Source organism: Micromys minutus, assembly GCF_963924665.1.
Source record: "Micromys minutus genome assembly, chromosome: 4".
NCBI lineage: Eukaryota > Metazoa > Chordata > Mammalia > Rodentia > Muridae > Micromys > Micromys minutus.
Window position 1 is genome coordinate 59,182,194 of NC_137973.1, and position 23,291 is coordinate 59,205,484.

The 23,291-nt window shown below is 39.3% G+C and overlaps 1 protein-coding gene across 1 annotated transcript in view; it reads left to right on the top strand.

Moving 5' to 3' along the window:
- The window catches only part of ARSJ (arylsulfatase family member J), a gene marked incomplete at both ends in the record, with an annotated part of 70,293 nt that extends 48,171 nt beyond the window's left edge, over nucleotides 1-22,122 (top strand). Inside the window, one exon of the mRNA XM_080915520.1 lies at nucleotides 20,724-22,122. Coding sequence (XP_080771646.1) covers nucleotides 20,724-22,122 — 1,399 coding nt within the window. The remainder of the gene's footprint in view (nucleotides 1-20,723) is intronic.
- Nucleotides 22,123-23,291: the final 1,169 nt, after the last annotated feature.

Sequence of the window (23,291 nt, forward strand, 5' to 3'; positions counted from 1 at the left end):
TGATAATAACCCTCCTATTTACATTTTAAATATGAAAATTAAGAGCTGAATTACATTTTTTCTCTGATTCCAAACTCTCACCAATTAACACTATTTCAAGTAGATTTGGGCTAGTTTACATTTTCACACCCAAACCAGCAATTTGCTGATTCTCCAGTGTCTAAGGGGTTGAGGATTAATTAATCAGAATGTTGCTTTGGGAAAAAGAGTTACAGGCAACTGTTGCATGGGCTTCTTAAATGTTCTCTCATGTCAACAATTCTGTACTTTCCTCCCAGTGATGTTGATGGGTCCTAAGAGGAGACTGTGTGCCATGTGCTGCCCAGGAATGCGGCCTGATATTTGAATTGTTCTTACCACATGTTGCCATTGGAATTCTGTGGTATCGACCCACTGTGTAAACCAAGACCCCACTCACTGCTTTTCACTCACCAGACCGTTTGCATGTGGGTGCTCCCTCCGAAACAGGAAATGTGTGGGGTTTAGGTTAGAAACTGTTGGCTGCAGCCTTTGCTCCAGTAATCCCTGAAAGAAAGCTAAACTCTAGTACATCTAACTTCTGCCTAAGAAGCAAAGCTACCACATGTTGGGAGATATTTCTTATAGCTTCTGGCTTTTTCTTAAGCTATGGAAGCAAGGCTTTCCATAACAACTTGTATAATTAGTTTGATTGTATCTGGAGTTCTGAGCCTCTTGGTTAAAACTTACATCTCTAGTCATTTAAACAGATTATGTAGCTTTGAGTGAGTAACTCTGAATGCCACGCATTCCTTCTCTGTGGTCACTTAGCTGAGAATAGAGAAAGAGAGGATGCAGATTCAAAGAATCTTACCAGCAGTCTCTGCTTGGAATGGCCGGCTGTCTTAGGCCCTCTTCTTTCCATTTCTCAGGTCATACTGAAATGAGTGATGTTCAACACGGTGGCTGCAAAGCTCTGTGCCAACATTTCTCTCCCATGGCTTCCTGTGAATAGTTCTGTTCTAAGATCAACCAAAGTTTGAAGTTTCTATTATTTTTTTTCTTTTATTTTTTTTCTGGGGGTACAAGAGTAGAGTCTTGTATAACCCGAGCCACCTACCCTTAAACTCATTATGCAGTTGAAGCTGATGTTGAAATCCTGACCTTCTTGATTCCATCTTGTATGTGCTGAGGTTACAGGTGTGTGTAATTTTTATTCCTACACTTTGGTTTCTGAATCATGAACACTGAAAACTCTCTCCCCCCCTCCCTCCCTGCCTCCCTCCTTCCCTCCCTCCCTCTCTCCCTCTCTCTCTCTCTCTCTCACTCTCTCTCTGTGTGTGTGTGTGTGTGAGAGAGAGAGAGAGAGAGAGAGAGAGAGTGAGAGAGAGAGAGAGAGAGAGAGAGAGAGAGTTAGAAAATTTCAGGCAGTATCTATTTTTGTTTGAACACTAATTAATCCCACACAGTACTGACATAGTCCAAGCCTCCCATGTAGTTCACCAAGGCTTAGTGTCCCAGCATATTGTTATTACTGGAATTCCACCCCCCTTGGAGCTTTCTTGAGCTAGCTCTTCTTCCACATCAAATATGAGTGTGACATTTGATGATTTGCTGCATTGCTATTTAAAGTTTTTAAGCTCCACTTTTACCAAGCAATGTGGTAATGTACATAAAATTCTTGCCAACCTGACATCCTCGTAGTAGCCAGTCACAGCAGACAACACTCAGCAGCCTTGCCTCATGGATTTTTAACCCCTCCTTCAGTACTAAGAGTGTGTCACAATTCTTCAGTTAAGCTTTCAAGTGACACACAGCTTTCTGCATTCTTTATGACTGTTCTTTCTTTTTAATCTCATGACGGCGGGATGCATGCGAAGGGAAGAAGACAGCTCTAAACCTTGCCGTCCACCTTGCTTGAAAACAGAGGTCTCTTTTTTCTTTGTCACTGTATACATCAGGCTAGCAGACCCATAACTCATGGGAAGTGTCCAGTTTCGGCCTTCTGCATCGCAGTAGAAATGTTGCATGCCAGCTCATCCAACTTCACATGGGTTCTGGAGCTCCAAGCTCATGTCCCCAGACTAGATAGGAAGCAGTGTGTCAGTTTATCCATTGAACCATTTCATCCCTCCAGCCCAAGTTTTCTCTTTGTATGAAAAGTTCTTATTTTAGAAAAATTCAGTTCAGCTTTCAGCTTTTAATTGCTGGTAAAAGCTTCTTACATTAGCACATTGGAACCAAAAGGCTCCCGGGACCTATTTATCCCACACTCCTTATACCTGTTGTTAATTTTAATTTTTTTCTGATGGTGATAATCCTTTAGATTTTCAGCAATAGTCACTCAGATGCTTTTCTGCAAACGTGGTATGGGTCACACTATTTGGGATAGTACCAAGAAATCCTGGATGGCATTTTACTTACTCAGTGTGCTGAATTGATTAAGCAATCTCATCTGTACCTAATAACAACCAAATGTTTCCCAGAGAACATTTTTGATCGTTAAGATCATGTGAACATGACTTTTCTATGAAAGCTTTCATATTCATGGGAACTACTTTGTTATCAGGCCCAGGTAATCGTTGTGATCATTGAACAGTAGTTTTTCTGTCGTTATATAAAGGTTTATCTTGGGGTGAGTGGTACCCAAGGGAGGGTGGGGGGTGGGTATTCCCCTTCTCTGAGGAGAATAGGAAGTAATGGGGGGAGGGATTTGTAAGGGTGGGATTAGGAGGAAATGGAGGAGGGATCTTCGATCAGGTTGTTTATAAAGAGAAAGCTAAGGAGCTAAGTGATAAGGCCTAACCCACAGCAGTGTGCTCTGCCAGCAAACCAGGACTCCTCTGTTTAATTGAACAGTGAATAATTATCACTGGATTAGTTCAGTATAGTTAGCACAGACACTTCACTCACATTAAGGCACGAAATGTCTAATGAATTGTTAAGAACTCTACTCTCCTTTGTATGCACTAAGAATCATGCCCAAGATTCCGCCTGGAACTTGGTTGGTTCTGTTTGATCTATTTAAAGGTGGTTTCAGCACCTGTCAGTTCCACAGCCTCCGGAGATCTCAGCTCATTGCTAGAGGTTCTTAGTCCCATCTCTCACCAGTTCTGTTTGCAGTTGGGTCCTTGATCTCAACCAATCCCCATGGTCTGCTCTAAAACTAGACATCTCACAGCTTCAGTACAGCTTATAAAAGGGTGGAAAGATTCTTCTTTTATTTATTTTTGAACTATTTATAAAGACTAGGGCCAACTATTGGAGAATTTTAAAAGAGAAATATAGTTTTATTCAACACACACTTGAGTTATTAAAAAATTTCACATGCCATTTTCACTTTTTGAAATGGTTATTTCTATCCTGCCACAGAGACCAGGATGGATTCTGTATTGGAATGGTTACACTCCAAAACCCATCTCCTAAGGACAGAAAAAAAAATGCCGTGGCCTAATATTATTATTTAGGTTTTAGACGGGGATTTTTATAATTTAAATAAAGAATGTATAACCCATTGTCACTGATTGGCACATCTGTTCGAAACCTTTTCATCATAGAATAATTTAGAAATATTCAAGCACCATCTCTAACCTAGGGACCCGCATCACCACTAGCGATCACAAATAGCACATGCTTGCAGATTTCTACCTACTGGCTTTCACCAGAATGGAAATGAAAATAGGAAATAAGGCCTTTTATGGAATATAGCCACAGGCTGCACAGTGAAAGGTCGGGAGTGAGAAGAGCAGTGCCATTTTTGAAACTGTTAATGCCAACATTGGCTGATAGTAGCTCGATTTCTCTTTACTATGTAGTGTTCCTGTTTAAGCTTATGCGGAAAATTCAACCTCATTGAGGTATGTGGTCAGAAGAGGAAGATAAATGCATGTTGTGTTCTCGGTAATATGGCTGTCATTCTCTTGTTCTCTGTCCGAAGTCATTAAATGAGAGTTCTATCAAACATCTTACTGGGCCAGCAAGACAGTTTGGCAGGTTCTCACTGACCTAACAACCTGAGTTAAGTTCCTGCATCCCTCGAAGTAGTAGGAGAAAAAAGATTTCGCACAGTTGTCCTACACACACACACACACACACATACACACACACACACACACACACACACACACACACACACACAGACAGACACACACACAGAGAGAGAGAGAGAGAGAGAGAGACAGACAGACAGACAGACAGACAGACTGACTGACTGACTGACTGACTGACTGACAGACAGACACACACACACACACACACACACACACACACACACACACACATTTTAAAACCTTATGTATTACGATGAGATAAAATCAGACAACAAGCAACAGGCTAGAAAGTGTGTTAAGATTGCCAAAATACCATTAACCTTACTGAACCTGTAATTGCCTGATATTGTATTTCCAATGTTCTTCTAATATATGGACTCTTTTAACACTCACTGTCACTCAGTGAGACATGTGTGCTATCCCATTTTCTGAAAATGAGAAAAACAGAAATGAAATCTCCATTTGCATTCTCAGGTACATAATTTTATAGGCTGATCATTTCAATGTGAAATAAACCTACCCCCCCCCCAAAAAAAGCCAATTGGACCAGAATTTCACACATACATTAGTCACACTGAGTACTGCAATGATATATTGGCAAATGATAATAGAAAACATGTAACTTCTGGATTAGTAGCTTAAATCATATGATATCCTAATAGCCTTCAATGCTATAAATAAAATACAAGAACTACAATAATGCAACTTTTGAAAGCAATTTTAGTTCTCATTCTTTTATGAACATTTTTAATTGTATCAAATCAACTATAATTAAGGTACTTTGGGGGAAATCGGTTTTTTAAATTTGAGACACATTTGACTGACAAGAATGGACTCTGTTGGACTGCCAAAGTTCATGGAATGAACAGTATTGGAATTATAGCACAAGTGTTAAAAGGAGATGACCCAAAAGGTGCATGGGGAGTGTGAATGAATGATTGCTTTCAGTCATGCAGGAGAGAGACAGGAGGCAAGGCAGCCAGCCAGCCAGAAAAATCATGCACTGCTGTGACCATCACAGGTCCCTCAGACAGACACCTCTGTCTGATAGTGGCTATTGGCCTGGTGCTATGCATGCATTGTTTGTAGAATAGTTTGGGAAGCTATCTGTAGTGACTAGATAACAAATGGATAACCCATGGCTCCAGCCGCATATGTAGCCGAGGATGGCTTTGTCGGGAATCAATGGGAAGAGGAGCTGGTCCTGCCAAGGCTCAATGCCCCAGTGTAGGAGAATGTCAAATGAGGAAGGGAAAAGATGGATGAGTAGGGGTCACCCTTACAGAAGCAAAGGAAGGGGAATGGGATGGGGGTTTATGAAGGAGAAGCCACCGGAAAAGGAAATAAAATTTGAAATGTAAATAAAATATATCCAATAAAAATTAAATTTAAAAAAAAAGAATTTTTTTCCCTGCTGCAAGATAAACAAGAGGTCACAAACAATAATTCCAGGTGGGGAATTTCTTATTCCCTGGGTGTTTAAGACAGTAGATGCATCCATAAAGATCTTCTGGGTATATTCATTTTTCTTTCAGATTTTAAAAGTGGCTCTTATCACTAAAAAATATCCCATATACTGAAAGCCTTAAGTGAGTACAACAATATTTTGAGTACCTTTCTACATAAAGGAGGAAGTTAAATAAAAAGAAAAATTGCCATACAACATCAAAGCAGTAACAGCTATGTTTTTGTAGTGGATAGGGTAGGGAAAATAAGTTATGATAAATACTAAATTTTACCATGCTAATTTTCTAGTGGCATTTAAAGCTACATCTAAAGTTTAATACTTCGTTATGTATTAATTCCATACCTTTATTTGTTCATGTGAATTGCTTGGTACTATTGTCATGTTAATAACAAATCCCAGACTATTAAAAATGGTCTAGTGCTGGAAATAAAGTTTCCACAGGGATGAAAGCTGTATTTGGTAATCCAATACCAGTCAATGAGCCCTGAAATCACATACAGACAAGTAAGAATAAACCGAATGACAAATTGTATATATGTTTGTGTATGTGTGTGTGTGTGTGTGTGTGTGTGTGTGTGTGTAAAAACAATATTGGTTATTTTAAAGCATCCACAATTTGGCAGGAATCAAGTAGCAGGTAGTGGGCGGGGTTTGAGGGAGGAAAGGAAAGAGTGAAATGATGTAAGTGTAATTTAATATAAAAATAAGAAACACAAAGTGACTCAGTGTTTGCATTTAACAGAATCAACTATTATCACTGTTAGAATTTACAAAATACACTAGCAAAAGGGTAGAATCACAGATACATCAAAGCCTATAACTTCAGATTTTAAAGAAACCTAAGACTTCTTAATTAATGGATAGATTTTATTCTGGTGTGCCTGTGTCAACCATCCCAGCCTTAAGCTGTAGTTATAGCAATGAATGTGAATTTTAATTAACGATGCTCTTCATTATAAGCTGAAACTGCTCCAGAACAGAAGTATAAGCATCTTTAGAAAGTAATAAGCTGCAAGTGAAGAAAAACATCTGGGATGGTGGATAAACAATTGTTTTATTTTCTCAGTTCTCTGTAAGTCATTAAAATGTCCCCTACTTCAGATACATGGTATATGAAATATTTTCTAACTCTAAAATGCACCAACACTGTCACCAGAACTACAGCACCCAGAAGGCTAAGAGGTTGAGAAGTACAGTTTCTATTAAATTAAATCCATGTTTTATTTCTTATTTTTCTAGAAACTGGCATCTTGAGTTTCGGTTCTTTTTATATGCCTTTGAGCTGTGACACAAATGTGTTCCACATGAGTTTGAAATGAGATACTTTCACATTATCAGTCTCATAGGAGTCTAACAGTCTTACAGGGGCAAAGACATTCAGTTGCTTGACAGGTACTTCCTAACCACAACTATAAGGAAATATTCTGTTCATGAATGGAACTTTTTCTTGGGTTAATAGCTACAGAATCACTAAATGAACATAAATTTTAAACTATTCATAACTTTAATTTTTCTCAAAATTATATGACTTCACGGTTTTGGTAGAAGGCTCATTTGGAAAAATACTTGCTGCTCAAGCATGAAAACCTGAATTGGAATTGTCAGGACCCACATTAAATCCTTATTAGCCAGGCATGGTAGCTCATCTCTAACTATAACTATAATGCTGGAGCCTCTAGATTAGGCAGAGGCAGGAAGATCTTTGAAGTTCATTGGCCAACACTAGGACAAGGAATGAGTCCCACATTCAGTGAGAGATCCGGTCTCAAAACGTAAGGTGAAAAGCAATGGAGCAAGATACCCAGATTCAATCTCTGGCCCCCACACACATGAACATATATGTGCACACATACACACATGTGAACACTACACTAAAACGAAAAAAGTCACAAGTACAAAGTAATGTTATATTTTTTAAATATGCCAATTATATCTATAAAAGACAAAATTTATCTCTATAGATTAATTCATATGAAAGAGAGAGGTAATTGAGATTAATTGAGAGAATTTTAAATTTCCCCAGGGACTATATTACCCTAACTACTGCTACAAAGACACTTGTTAGATATTTTCTGTAACATAGCTTGGTTCTAGGGCATAGTTACTAATGCCGTGTGTGGTTTAACATTCAATATTAAGTATATTTTCTATTCAGAATAAAGAACATGAAAAACTCTACACTGATTTAATAGTAATCTGTGGTCATATTGAGAAAAGAAGAAAGCTATAGTACTGGGAGATATGGGCATATTATCTCAGGTGACATTTGTGTCTTTGAAACATGTCTAATAGAGAATATTAAATGTGCCCACAAAGCTGGTCCCCAAAATTTCTCCTGAAAATAATTTGTCAAACAAAGAATCCAGTAATCTCACAAAAAAGGTAGTCTTTTTGACAGACATGGGATAGTTTGTAAATTCCACCTGAAATCTTAGTTATCACACAGTAGGTCTATAGAGCTTCTTATAATAAAGCACCTTATAATTTCAGCACTCAGGAGAAGGACTGGAGGCCAGTCCAGGATCCATGGAATGACCCTGAACAAATAGAGTATCATGTTAATTCATTAATACCAACAACCTCCCCCCCCAAAAAAAAATAAAAGAATGTGAGAGAGAAGACTCTGTACTAGTGACAAATCTTCTTGATGGAAACTATTTGCAACGGGGAGCCACTTGTTGTGTAATTTATAGGCCTTTTCCACAGGAAAGCTGCATTTAGCGTGGGATAATAGATGAACTGTAGATGTTGGTCAGTTGGGGATCAGCTGGGCAATTACAAGTACAAACAGGAGAATTGGATGACCAAGAAAGATCAGACACAGTTCGAAATTTGAATGTAACTTGCCAGATGATTTGAATCCGGTTGTTTGGTGAAAGAATGTTTTTCTCTGACTTTGAGAGAACAGTCTCAGTGGATTGTGCTCACTGCATCCTCTTTTGGTTTAATGGTCTTCAAAGTCAATGCTCCTGTTGGGAGAGACATCACTGATTATATAAATAATTTTTTCTTAATTTTTACTTATTTATTTTCATTTGTTATTTTATTTATTTACATATCAAATGTGATCCCCTTCCCCAGTTTCTCCTCCTTAAGCGCCCCTCCTTTTCTCCCTCACCCCCCCGCCCTTATGATGGTGCTCCGCCACCTGCCCATCTACTCCAGCCTCAACCACCTAGTGTTCCCCATCAAGCCTTCATAGGTCCAAGGGGCTACCCCAACAAGTGATACCAGATAAGGCATTCATTTGCTATATATCCAGATGGAGCCATGGGTACTGTGTACTCTGGTTGGTGGTCCCTGGGAGCATTGGGGGTTCTGGTTGGTTGGCATTCTTTTTTTTTCCTATAAGGTTGCAAATCCTTTCAGCTCCTATGGTCCTTGCCGTAACTTCCCCCATTAGGTATCCTGAGCTCAATCCGTATATCCATATCTCTATTGGTCCAGCTCTGGCAGAGACCCTCAGAGAACCTTTAATATGTAATGTGTGTGTGTGTGTGTGTGTGTGTGTGTGTGTGTGTTTGTGTCATTTGTAACCTCTGTGAGAATTACTATGTACTCTGAGTAGAAAAGACTTATTTTAATGCAACCATCTAAATTTCAGTTATATATGTTTATCAGTTTATAAAACAGAAAATAAAAGTATCTTTTCCTACAATTATTATTATAGAAATAATAATCTTTAATAGTTTCACATACAGTCTCACTTGTTTTTCTCTCCTTATGTATATGCTACGTTATTCATTCACTTAACAACTTTCTAGGAAATATGTATTATGTATGGACCCCATACAGTTTTAGGTGATAGAGATATAGTAGCAAACAAAGACCCTACCCTCATGGAACCTAAAAATTTTCGTCATAAACATTTTATAATATAAGGGTTATTCTGCTTCAACCATTGTTTTCACTTGATGATTTATTGTCAACATTTTTTCCCATCAGTACTTGCGGCCCCACCTCTACAAATGGTGTCCATGTTCACATTCTGCACATTTCCAAGTGCCACCTGAGTCTCCACTCACAAAACAATATCTCTTTTCTCTTCCGTGTTTTTTTCCAACTTCTATTAAAATGTTTGTATTGCGTCTTGTTAATGCTTTCCAGGTCTCATATGAGATGCCTTCAAGTCCTCAAATCTCTCCACTGCTCTAGTTCCCAGTGGGTGCTTCATCTCAGCCTTTTGCTAGTACTTCTTGCTTTCCTCCAAAAATGGGATCTTTTCTGGGCCCCCACTTCTGCTTCCCAGCTCTATCCAGCTTGTCTACAGTTTAATGAATTTGAATGCTCCTGCAAGCTGAGTCTTGAATCTTCCCTACTTCACTGTACATTTTAGCAACACAAATCTGGACTCACCACCCTCCCTGTCATTCCAATGTCTATTCCTGGGAGGCATAACTCAGTGCAAGAAACCTCTTCACACCCAGACAAGTTGAGCCCATTTTGAGCATTCTGTATTTCTTGATCCCCACCTACAGTTTGTAGCCCTATCAAGTGTCTATTGTAAACACAAATGTTCCCATAGCTCAGTTTCAATGTACTAATCTTAGTTTTTGCTGACACTGTTTATCTCTTAGACTAGAGTAAGTAATCACAAGTGCTTCGTGTTTCATTAATCTCTCCTCACTGTCATCTAGATGAGTTTTTTTTCTTTTTTATTGGATATTATCTGTATTTACAATTCAGGTATTATCCTCTTTCCACCAGACCCATTCTCCCTCCCCCTCCCATTGTCTCAATGAAGGTGCTTTCTCTCCCAGTCTTCCTCTTCTACCTCAGCACCTTGGCATTCCTATACACTGGGAAAATGAGCTTTCACTGGACCAAAGTTCTCTCTTCGCATTGATGCCAGAGAATGCCATCCTCTGCACATATGCACCTGGAGCCATGGGTCTCTCCATGCGAACTCATTGGTTGGTGTTTTAGTCCCTGGGAGCTGTGGTGGGTTTGGTTAGTTGATCACTTTGTTCTTCCAATTGGGTTGCAAACCCTTTCATCTCCTTCAGTCCTTTCTCTAGCTCCTTTATTGGGGTCACTGTATTCAGTCAAATGGTTATCTGCAAGCATCCTCCTCTGTATCAGTATGGCTCTGGCAGAACCTCTGAGGAGACATCCATATCAGATTCCTGTCAGTAAGCACTACTTGACATCAGCAATCATGTGTAGATATAGTGTTTTTAATAGCTGAATAGTACTCCATTGTGTAAATGTACCACAATTTCTGTATTCATTCCTATGCCGAAGGACATCTGGGTTCTTTCCAGCTTCTGGCTATTATAAATAAGGCTGCTATGAATATGATGAAACATGTGACCTTATTAGAGGTTGGAGCTGCTTTTGGGTATAGGCCTAGGGGTGGTATAGCTGGGTCCTCAGGTAGTACTATGTCCAGTTTTCTGAGGAACTGCCAGACTGATTTGCAGATTGGTTGTACCAGCTGACAACCCCACCAACAGTGAAGAAGTGTTCCTCTTTCTCCATAATATCTATGTATTGGATACTACCCTTCTATTAGATGTGGGATTAGTACAGATATTTTTCAAATATGTTGGTTGCCATTTTGTCCTTTTGACAGTGTCCTTTGTCTTACAAAAGCTTTGCAATTTCATGAGGTCCCATTTGTTGATTGTTGATCTTAAAGCATAAGCCATTGGTGGTCTGTTCAGGAAAATTTCCCCTGTGACTATGTGTTCTAAGCTCTTCCAGACTTTATCTTCTATTAGTTACAGTTTACCTGGTTTTATGTGGTCTTTGATCCACTTGGACTTGAGCTTTGTACAAGGAGATAAGAACGGATGGATTTGCATTCTTCTGCATGCTGACTGCCAGGTGAAACAGCACCATTTGTTGAAGAGGCTGTTCTTTCTCCATTGAATGTTTTTAGCTTCTTTGTCAAATATCAAGTGACCATAGGTGTGTGGGTTTATGTCTGGGTCTTCAATTCTATTTCATTGATCTGCCTGCCTGTCTCTGTACCAATACCATGCAGTTTTTACCACAATTGATCTGTAATACAACTTAAGGTCAGAAATAGTGATTTCCACAGAAGTTTTTTTTTTTAATTGCTGAGAATAATTTTTGCTATCCTAGATTTTTATTATTCCAAATGAATTTGCAAATTGTTCTTTCTAACTCTATGAAGTATTGAGTTGGAAATTTTGATGGGGATTGCATTGAACCTATGGATTGCTTTAGACAAGATGGACATTTTTACTATATTGATCCTTCCAATCCATGAGCATGGAATATCTTTCTACCTTCTGAGGTCTTCTTAAATTTCCTTCTTGAGAGACTTGAAGTTCTTGTAGTACAGATCCTTCACTTGCTTGGTTAGGATTACACCAAGATATTTTATATTCTTTGTGACTATGGTGAGGAGTGTCTATTCTCTAATTTCTTTTACAACCTGTTTATCCTTTGAGTAGAGAAAGGCTACTGATATTTTTGAGTTAATTTTATATGCAACCACTTTGCTGAAGTTGCTTATTAGCTGTAGATGTTCTCTGGTAGAATATTTGGGGTCAATTAGGTATACTATCATATCATCTGCAAATAGTGATATTTTGACTTCTTCCTTTCCAATTTGTATTCTTTTGATCTCTTTTTGCTCTCTGATTGCTCTGGCTATGACTTCCAGTACTATATTGAATAGATAGGGAGAGAGTAGGCAGCCTTGTCTAGTCCCTAATTTTAGTGGGATTGCTTCAAGTTCCTCAGCATTTAGATTGATGCTGGCTACTGTTTTGCTGCATATTGTTTTTACTATGTTTCAGTATGAATTCCGGTTGTCTTGAATTCTGTTGCTTAGATTCTTGTGCTTGCCTCTTGCTATCTCCTTATCTTTGATGTTAGTTGATCTTGTTTTCTCTGAATGGAGTTTGTCTTTTCTGTGTGTCTGTGGGCCATGGGCTCCATGGAAAGATTTGTCCTGGATGTTCAGCTCTATGTGGGCAGACTGTGAGTTCTGATGTCAATGGGCTGGCTCTAGCTCTGGGTGCAAATGGAGGCCTGAAGGGCACAGACCCAAGCAGTATCATGATACCTGTACCCTGATAGTTCCGGAAGGGCTCTCCCCAGATAATTAGTGGAGAGAGAGTGTGGGTCACCGGTGGGCTCACTAGGTAAATTGCTCCTGTGTCTCCCCTGGGTGCTCAGTTCTCTGAGGGCAGGCTTTGAGTCCTGATGACAGTGTGCCTCCTGAATGAGTTTTCTAAAGCAAGGGTCTTATTATGCATTATTTTGAACAGCACTCCTGTGCCAACCTATGACCTATATGAAATGCTTAGTTTGCACAACACTGTAACATAGTTTGTGTCATTTGGCAGCTTCCTACCTCCATCAAGTTATGTCTAATGAAGACATGTATAATTCATAGTTTTTGTAGTCAGGGTTTGTATTCCTGCACAAAACATCATGAGCAAGAAGCAAGCTGGAGAGAAAAGGGTTTATTCAGCTTACACTTCCACATTGCTGTTCATCACCAAAGGAAGTCAGGACAGGAGCTCACACAGGGCATGAATTTAAAGCCAGGAGCTGATACAGAGGTGGTGAGGGGTGCTGCATACTAAATTGCTTCCTCTGGCTTGCTCATCTTGCTTTCTTTTAGAATCTAGTCCTACAAGCCCAGGAATGACTTTATACACAATGGGCTGTGTCCTCCCAAATTGATCACTAATTGAGAAAATGCTTTATAGCTGGATCTCATGGAGGCATTTCCTCAAGGGAAGCTTCCTCTTCTGTGATAACACCATCTTGTGTCAAGTTGACACACAAAAGTAGCCAGTAGAGCATTCTAAGTGATTCACCAGTGAAGAGCCATCCTCTTCATAGGTTTAAGTTTGAACATTCTGCTCCAGTCCCTGGAGAATTCTTCATCTCTCCTTCAGCCCCCACATGAATGGTGCTTTCTCCTAATGAACTATTTTAGAGTCTACCTTCTCTGACAATGCGCTTTATTCATTGTTCTCACAATTTCTTTGATCAGCATCTCCAAGATACTCCCATGACTGTACTAGATTTCTAAACATGGCCCCGAATGAGCAGTCTTTTGATCCTGCCCATAAGCCCTTAATGGAAATTTGCTGGGGTGCTTGCTGCTAATCAGAGTCTTCTCTAATTGTGTTTTGGTCTTATCAACTAGACTGAGTATTTTTAGAGCAGAGACCATTTTAATTATTTTTATGGCCCCCAAAGTAAGCACTGTGTTTGCGCGATAGTATAAAAATGAGTGTTAAGTGAAAAATTAGTCCTTCTCTTATGACTCCCATACCCAGCTGTGTCAACCTCCAGGGTATAATTAACTGAAAGATGAAATTAAGGCCTATAAATAGAATTATTCTGCAAGACAGAAGAGTCTTCTTGAAGCAAGTGATAAACATTTTTCATGATATATCATATAATTTATGCGTACGAGTATCTGTTACTTGATTTATGAACTACCATCTCCTATGTCTGTTTCCTTCCTATTGAAATCAATTTGCCCTGAACTAGTGGCTTATGTTGTGATTCTGGACATTAGAATCTTCATAGAACTACTAGGATTCATTTTATATTCTGTTTATAAAAGTTCATTAAATGTGTAATTAGTTTAAACCATAACTTGATCCTACATCCTTAGACAGTTTGAATTATTTTTTAATTATATTATCTAATACCCAATGATACAAATTAATATTTTTTAAAGATTATAAGTATTTTTTACATGTTCATCTGCCAAGCTGAAAGGGCCACTTAGCATATCTCTTTTCAATTGGAAGAAAAAAGAGAATGATTGCTCTTACCACAGTGGCATCAGTGCCAGGTTCATGCATAACTTATGAAATTTTCCTCACAAAGTAGCCAGACCAAAGAAACTCAACTATATTTCAAGAGTACTACTTTACTTTTAATAACACAAAAAAATTCTAGCACACATCATAGATATACAAACACCATCTACTAAATAAGGAAGCCTCTCTGGTGAAGGTTAAACAAGGCACTGATCTGTTGGTAGAGCAGTGTCATTAGGTGTCATTTTTATTGCTATGTTTTCCTCTTATAGCAAAATAATAATAGCATTAGATTTCCCCTAAGTTTATGACCTATCTAGTTTCATATTCTTGGCTACTTTAGCAGGCAGGCATGCATTCTGTCTCACAGAATGTAGTCTATCTCTTAAATATAGTCAAAAAGTGGCTGGCTACTCCCATGACATTTGAGCCACTGTTGTACTGGTATATCCTGCAGGTTGGTCAATATTGTAGGTCACAGGGTTGTAGCTTGGGAACAGTGATGATTACCTTTCTCTTCCCATAGTATAAAATCCCTTCAGCACTGTGAACACTTGCCAGGAGGGGTAAAGCTTCTATTAGACATAAGCTTGACTTCTCTATGATTTAAAACATAAATGTTATTATATTTAGCAACAGGGCCTTAGCATCAAGCTTTAAAGCAACCAATAGCCTGTGATGTTGGGCAGTCCATGGGACCCTTTGACCAATGATTCAATAAGATTGTAAAACCTACTGGAGGCTTTACTTGGTAGGATAAGATGTCGAATTGGGTCATTATTTTTTCTCATTATACAGTTACTTTATTTAGTTTGTTTCAATATATGTAAATAAATTAGGAAGCTTTTAGCACAGTAGGTTTCCATATGGTTTTCCAAAGGGCCTTTAGCATTAACGTTCCTTGTCTGCATTTGCTCCTTGACAGCGTTGGTTCTCCCATCCCTTTCCTCATTGAATCATCCTATTGTACTTCTCATTTATAGCCATTAAACTAATTGAAATTTTAATGGAATTACTTTTCACTTATAATTATTTTGTATAGTTTTAATATACTTGAACCCATCTCATATTTATTAAAAAATTGCAGGGATACCCAGAAACACTGAATTTCTTGAAGTTAATTTCTAGTATGAGAATTTACCACCCCGCATACTGTTATCCTACAGCACACTATCTCCCTTATTGAATGTTTTTCTTTTTTTATTAGATTCAGGCATCCATCAAATTATAAAATCAGCACAGTTCTCCTCAATTACTCTTAAATGTCACTTTAGCTCCTTCGGTTCTCCTATTGTGACCACTGAAGTTTAAGATCACACATTTGATAATCATTTCACCTTAATTCCTCTCAAACTGGAAACACTCCTTCTTTGAGACCCTTCTTAGCACAACATGTTCTTGTATTAAGTTCAGGCTCCATATCTTTGTTTGGAATGACATAGAGGCTATTTTCCCCTTCCAAGAGCTTCCTCTTTAGTTCAGTAGCATTCCACACAGTTCTGGTTTTGCTCATTACTAATCACATTAACTTTGATTTCTTAATTAATAGGGGCCTTTAGACTCTTCTTTCAATAAGTTGAGATCAAAGAAGAAAGAAACGACCTTTTGTTCACTCAGGATTTGGTGGTATATTTTGAAGTTATCTGCTTTGTCTTCTATACAGTTGCTGCTGTCAAGTGAAAGCTATGCTCGCCCCCAAAAATTCAGGCAAACTTACCTCAGATTTTGTCCTTCTCTTGCCTGAATTAAAACAATGTACCAACATTCTTGATGGAAGAAGGAACATGGAAAAGCAGCATACTTGCTTTCCATATGATTGGCGGGCACTACTTCCATCTCTACCTGATCTTAAGAGAATTGTACCTTTAAGTCACCCCCATCACTTCCACTGTCACCTACAGCTTGCTTATGACTAGGAAATAACAAAGACTTAGTAAGAGAAGGCATCATATATGAGGCTGAAGATGTGGGTGTGGGGTGCTCATATGGCAAGACTTTCTTTTTGCCTTTGCACAATGGCTTCTACTAAAATCTCAAATATTTCTGTGATCAGTATAAGCCACACTATCTGGTTTACCAATCTTTCCTTTTGATTGCCCCTGGATGTTTTCAGAAAGTAGTCATAGTAACTAATAGTTTAAAAACTGGAAGAGCAACTGATATAGCCATGCTATTCCAAAATCAGTGTCAGCCTGGTGGACAATTGAGGCAGTTCATAAAAATACTACGACTGTCTGCCTCTCTGCCTTCCCAGCCATGAAATGAAGACACATAGTGTAACTTTTCACTACAGTATTTAGGATTTAGTGCAATTATGCATATGAAAGAAAATGTATGAACTACAAAACTTTCTACAAGTGTGTCATTACACATAAGACTATACTTTTAGGTGGTCATAGTGACAACTACCCTTTTGTAACTCTCCTCCCCACCCTAGACCCTGTGCTTCTTTTTGGGACCCATAACATCCCAACATATATTATCACCCTAATTTCCCTGATGAGGAAACTGAAGATGAAAGGGTTAATCTCACAGATAACTATGGAAATTCAAACTCAGGTATGTCAGATTCCAACACCTGCCTATTTAATCAGGGTCCCACATTCTGCTCCAAACTCTTTCCTATAGTCTGAGGCTCATAACTACTAATGGAGAAAATGACCCAAAAACTCTATCATTCCTTATGAGCTATTGGTAAGCCTTTATGGTATCGGCTTAGAATTTCCCAGTGTGGAAACCTTTCTATCTTCAGAGAAGCAGAAACCTCTTAATTCACTAGTGATTCTGAACTCTGATTTATCTCTCAATACTTCTCCATCTTCTTAATGAAGAAGATATATCTGGTGCACCTTCATGAAAACAAGGGGATAACATTTAAAGTGTAAATACAGAGAATATTCAATAAAATAATAATAATAAAAGAAGAAGATATCTCTTAGTTCACTAGTGACTCTGGACTCTCATTTATCTGCTAACATCTTCCTCATCTTCAGTTTTGTCTCTTCTTTCTTCTCCTCTCCTCTCCCCTCCTCTCTTTTCCCTCTCTCTTTCCACAAACATTTTTCTTTTTTTCCCCAAAAAAATTTTAATTGGAAATCCTCTGCATTTACATTCAGATGTTATCCCTTTCCCACAATCCCATGTCCCCTCCCCCCATTCCTTCTATGAATGCACTCCCTCTCCCAACCACCCTCTCCCACAACAGCACCTTGGCATTCCCCTACACTGGGAAAACAAGCCTTTGATGAACCAAAGGCCTCTCCTTTCACTGATGGCAGAAAATACTATCCTCTACTGCATATGAACCTCGGACCATGGGTCTTTCCATGTGAACTCATTGGTTGTTGTTTTAGTCCCTGGGAGCTGTGGTGGGTTTGGATAGTTGATAATTTTGTTCTTCTCATGGGGTTGCAGACTCTTTCAGCTCCTTCGATCCATATTTTCATAAGCATCATTTCCCTTTTTTTAAATTCTTTTTAATTGATTTTTACATTTGAGATGTTATCCCTTTACCCTGCCCCACTCCCATCCCTCCTCCCCTCCATTTGCCTTCACAAAGGTGCACTCCCTTCTGATCCCCCTCTCCACCCCATTGCCTTGGCATTCCCCTACATTGGGAAAAGTGTCCTCTCTGGAACAAAAGTTTCTTCTCACATTGATGCCAGACACTATTTTCAGCTACATACACAACTGGATCAATAGGTCTCTCAAAGTGCACACAAAAGTTGGTGTTTTTTCCATGGGAGTTTTGGTTTGTTGATAGTGTTGTTATCTTCACATGAAGATGCAACCCCTTTCACCTCCTTAGGTCCTTTCTTTAGCAACCTCATTGGGATCCCTGAGTTCAGACTGATGGTTAGCTGCAAGCATGCTCAGCTGTATCTATATGACTCTAGCATAGTGTGTGTGGGGGGGGGATCTCTGCCTGGTTCCTGCCAGTAAGTACTTTTTGGGATCAGCTATAGTGCTTGGATTAGGTGACTGCATATGTGGTGGATCCCCAGGTGAGACAGCTTCTGAGTGATCTTTTCTTTAATCCCTGTTTCTCTATTTGACCTTGCTTTTCCTCCCATTAGAGTTTTGTTCTCTTTTCTAAGAAGGACTGAGGCATCCCTATTTTGGCCTTCCTTCTTTTTGAGCTTCATAATGTCTGTGAATTGTTTCTTGGGTATTGGGTATTGAGAGCTTTCTGGGGCTAGTATCTGCTTATCAGTGAGTGCATACCATGTGTGTTCTTTGTGACTGGGTTACCACACTCAGGATGATAGTCTCTAGTTCCATCCATTTGCCTACGAACTCCTTTTTCTCTACCACTAAGTGAGAAATAATCAACTTAATTAAAGGGCTTAAACTCTTTAACCTTTTGACAAATTAAGTACACATTCAGTTCAATTTACGGTCTATGTATAGTAATTAGTTAAGTAATAACATAGCCCTGTGAATTATTGATAAATTTCACAAATATACATTTCTTCCCTTCAATTCTTTCCAAGTTTACCTTTCTAAACTTTTCATGTACAAAACTAGTGAACTGACATGAAGTTGTTATGGAGCCTCAGCTAGACCAAAATTATCAAGAGCAGTGATGCCATCCCCTGAATTTGGTGCTTAGCAATGGCTTGTGACCTGTCTTTAGGAGTTTCTCTACCATACGTTCCCACAGTTGTGGTTGATGTGAAATGCTGACTGCTACTGATGAACGGAGTGAAGGCCAGATGCAAATGCAGCTTTGTAGAGTGAGATGTGGTCAGCACAGGCCCTACTACCTCATCAGCACGCATGTGCAGTTGACACTCAGGAGCTCACACTTGCATCACACTGCCTGCTAAGTATTGAACAAAAAGTGAACTATTCACCCCAAGTACATATGGCATCACTGGGGACAAAAGTTTTGGTATGTATGTGTGTGTGGTGGATATGTGTTTGCACACATGTGTGTGTATAAGTGTTTATATGTAGGTGTTTATGTGTGTGTGTATGTGTGTGTATGTCTGTGTGTGGTGTGTATGTCTGTATGTGCATATATGTGTGAGTGCATATATGTGTTAATGTGTGTGTGTCTTCTGTGAGATCTATGTGTGTAAATATTTGTAGAGCTCTGTGATTCAGCTAAACTTCTTACCAGTCAGCTCCAGTAATCTGTCTGTCCCCACCAGTGCTAAGTAACATATATAGGCCTCCATGATCAACTTTTCTTTACATGGGTTCTGAGGCTCTAAACTCAGGTCTTCATTTTATTTACTGAGTCATAAAATAAATCACTCTAATAATTAATATACATAAATAGCTTATATTGAAACAAGTGAAATCCAATCAACTCTGTATAACAACAAATTTAGAAAAATTTTAAAATATACTCATCTTCTTACATTAAAATAATGGTGAAAATTGATGGCTGAAATTCTTCTGAATGAGTTTCCTATCATGTTTTATAAACAAACAATGTTACAGTAACATATGGTATTACAGTGCTTAGCAACTTTAAAGAACTGAAACAAAATTCTTATGAAGAAACTAGGCCAACTTTGGGTTTTCCTCTCTTAATTTTCTTCTTTGCAATTTATTTGAGTCCCAGAATACCTTCAATATTGACCTAACATCTTTTTGTGTTTGTGTTTTATTTTAAAAGTTATTTTGACTATACCTAGTAACTGCAGTCAATTCTGTTTTCAAATATCATGAATTAACAGGTGCACGTGGACTCGCAGTAAACCCCCCCCATACCTTTAGTAAGATAGTAACTGGTTCTGGGGTGAGGGGGGATAATCCCCTGGGAAAATGTCTAGGGAAAATGCTGGAAATTGGCTTCCTTGTCATTTTAATGCAGTATAAAAAGGTCACTCTGCTTTCCTAGACATCATTTAAAGCAATTTATTAGGGGCTGGAGTGGGGAGGGGGTGGAGGACAGGGATGGGGGTGGTAGATGCAGGCAAACAGAAGTGAACTCACTTTCTGTGGAAATAGAGAAAGAGATCTAGCTATAGACACTGAGTGGTTTCTGCAGTCAGAAGTCATTTCGTTTCTCAGAGATCCAGTGGGGTTGAAGTGTGACATATTGTATGACAAGCTCCCTGGGAATTCTTGCATGACTCCGTTGGTGCTCCAGAACACTAGTGGAAGTTTGAGAGACATGATCTCAGGATATGATTCTGAAGCTAGCGTGAAATCCAAAATATTCTAATTCTGTGCATTCTTCTCTATATTACTAGTACTCTTTGTCTAATTTTATTTTAATCAAGTTTTATAAGGATTTAAAAAAAATTTTTAGATAAAAAGTAAATGAAGTCTTAGTTTCCAAAGTAATGAAAATGCCATTCAACTGTTAAACATGAAGCCACTTAAAACTTGGGAAGTAGAATAGAGCTACCCAATTTAATGTGGGGTTGAGCTGACTTTGACAGAAACTTTATTTAAGAGTTATCTGTATGAACAACATCCCTTTCATCCTGCCTTGACACAATGTTTACTCTTTCCTCAAAGGTATCAGATACACACAGGACTTCAACATTCTATCATTAGACCCACCCAACCCAACTGTCTACCTCTGGACAACGCAACCCTACCTCAGAAGCTGAAGGAGGTCGGCTATTCAACCCATATGGTTGGGAAGTGGCACTTGGGATTTTACAGAAAAGACTGTATGCCCACCAAGCGAGGATTTGATACCTTCTTCGGCTCCCTTTTGGGAAGTGGTGATTATTATACACACTACAAATGTGACAGTCCTGGGGTTTGTGGCTATGACTTGTACGAAAACGACAATGCGGCTTGGGACTATGACAATGGCATCTATTCAACACAGATGTACACTCAGAGAGTGCAGCAAATCTTAGCCTCCCACGACCCCACAAAACCCCTATTTTTATACATTGCTTACCAAGCTGTCCACTCGCCACTGCAAGCCCCTGGCCGGTACTTTGAGCACTACCGATCCATTATCAACATAAACAGGAGGAGGTATGCAGCCATGCTCTCCTGCTTGGATGAAGCAATCCACAATGTGACCCTGGCTCTAAAGAGGTACGGTTTCTATAACAACAGCATTATCATTTACTCCTCCGATAATGGTGGGCAGCCCACAGCAGGAGGAAGTAACTGGCCTCTCAGAGGCAGCAAAGGAACATACTGGGAAGGAGGCATCCGGGCAGTTGGCTTTGTGCACAGCCCACTTCTGAAAAACAAGGGCACAGTGTGTAAGGAGCTTGTGCACATCACCGATTGGTACCCAACCTTGATTTCATTGGCTGAAGGGCAGATTGATGAAGACATTCAGCTAGATGGATACGACATCTGGGAGACTATAAGCGAAGGCCTTCGTTCACCCCGAGTGGATATTTTGCACAACATTGACCCCATCTATACCAAGGCAAAAAATGGCTCCTGGGCGGCAGGCTACGGAATCTGGAACACCGCAATCCAGTCGGCCATCCGGGTACAACACTGGAAACTGCTCACAGGAAATCCTGGCTACAGTGACTGGGTTCCCCCTCAGGCTTTCAGCAATCTGGGCCCAAACCGGTGGCACGATGAGAGGATTACCTTGTCAACCGGCAAGAGTATCTGGCTATTCAACATCACGGCTGATCCGTACGAGAGGGTCGACCTATCCAGCAGGTATCCGGGCATCGTGAAGAAGCTGCTGCGGAGACTGTCACAGTTCAACAAGACAGCGGTGCCTGTCAGGTACCCCCCGAAGGATCCCAGAAGCAACCCTAGGCTCAATGGAGGAGTCTGGGGTCCGTGGTATAAAGAGGAAAACAAGAAAAAGAAGACAAACAAAACCAAGGCTAAGAAGATGCAAAAGGGTAAGGCTAAAAAGAAGACGCAGCTGGCAGCTTGCTCCTTAACAAAATGCCACCCAAGTATTCCCACTGGCTAAAAGCAAACCTTTCTACCTTGGTTAAACTTAAATTGCCTGGTTTCTAGGTAATTCGGAAAACGTGGCTCAGAAATACCTCAGTCAAGAGCCTTGGGCTTGCTTTCACATTGCTCTCTGTGCCAGAGACTCCAGGCACCTGGCCACCATGTGGACAAAACTACCCCCCCTGGGTGCCAAGGGCTGTGCTCCTGCAGGCCACACGAGGAGGAGAATGCAGTTATTTACTTATCCCTACTCTGTGTAGACCGCGATGAATCATGAGTCAGTTGACCGAACAGAGTGCTTGGAATCCCTGGAATCACGAAAGGAACTGTGACCCGCAGTGGATGCGTACAGGGTAATATGATTCAAAAATGATTTTTGAAGTAAGTGGTGGTGTCCCCCTCAAAGGCTTAAGAAAACAGTGCTTCTAAATGAAAAATTTTGTATGTATCACATGAAACTGGGGCTTTTAAGCTGCTTTTATTTTATGTTGCTGTCACCTGCTCTCTGAGAAGAACCTGCTTCTCATCCGCGGACAGCTTGCACCTCATTGCTTTAGGAATGACCGCGAATGTCTGCACATTTCCAGAGATGAATGTAACTGCGTCCCAAACACTTTGACAGAACAAGAATTTCAATATAAAGTGCCTAATTTATTTTTCAAAAACGTTAAGCAAGTGATTTTAATTGCTTTACTTTAGTTTCTATGCAAGAATTTTATTTCAATTCTTCAAGGTTACTAAGCACTGTAATACCATAAGTTACTGTAATTTCATGATTGTTCATAAAATATGAGAGGAAACTCATTCAGAAAAATTACAGCCATCATATTTTACCATTATTTGGATGTAAGGAGATGAATATATTTTTAAACTTTTGTAAATTTGTTGTTATACAGAGTTGATTTGACTTTATTATTTTCAACATAAACTATTTATGCCTATTAACTATTAAAGTGATTTATTTTATGACATTTGTGTGGCTTTCCTGATTCAACTTTTAGACTTCCAGAAACAATCATATTATTCATTTTGAGAAATAAAAAATCCTTTTTTACTTTAGCTGCCCAAGTTGGCCTTGCATTTGTGATTACAGATGTATTCCAGCTTACCTGACTTCAGGCAAAAATCTTTGCAAATAGGCATTAGAAGAGATGGTATGCTAACACAGTAATAAATAAAGATTTC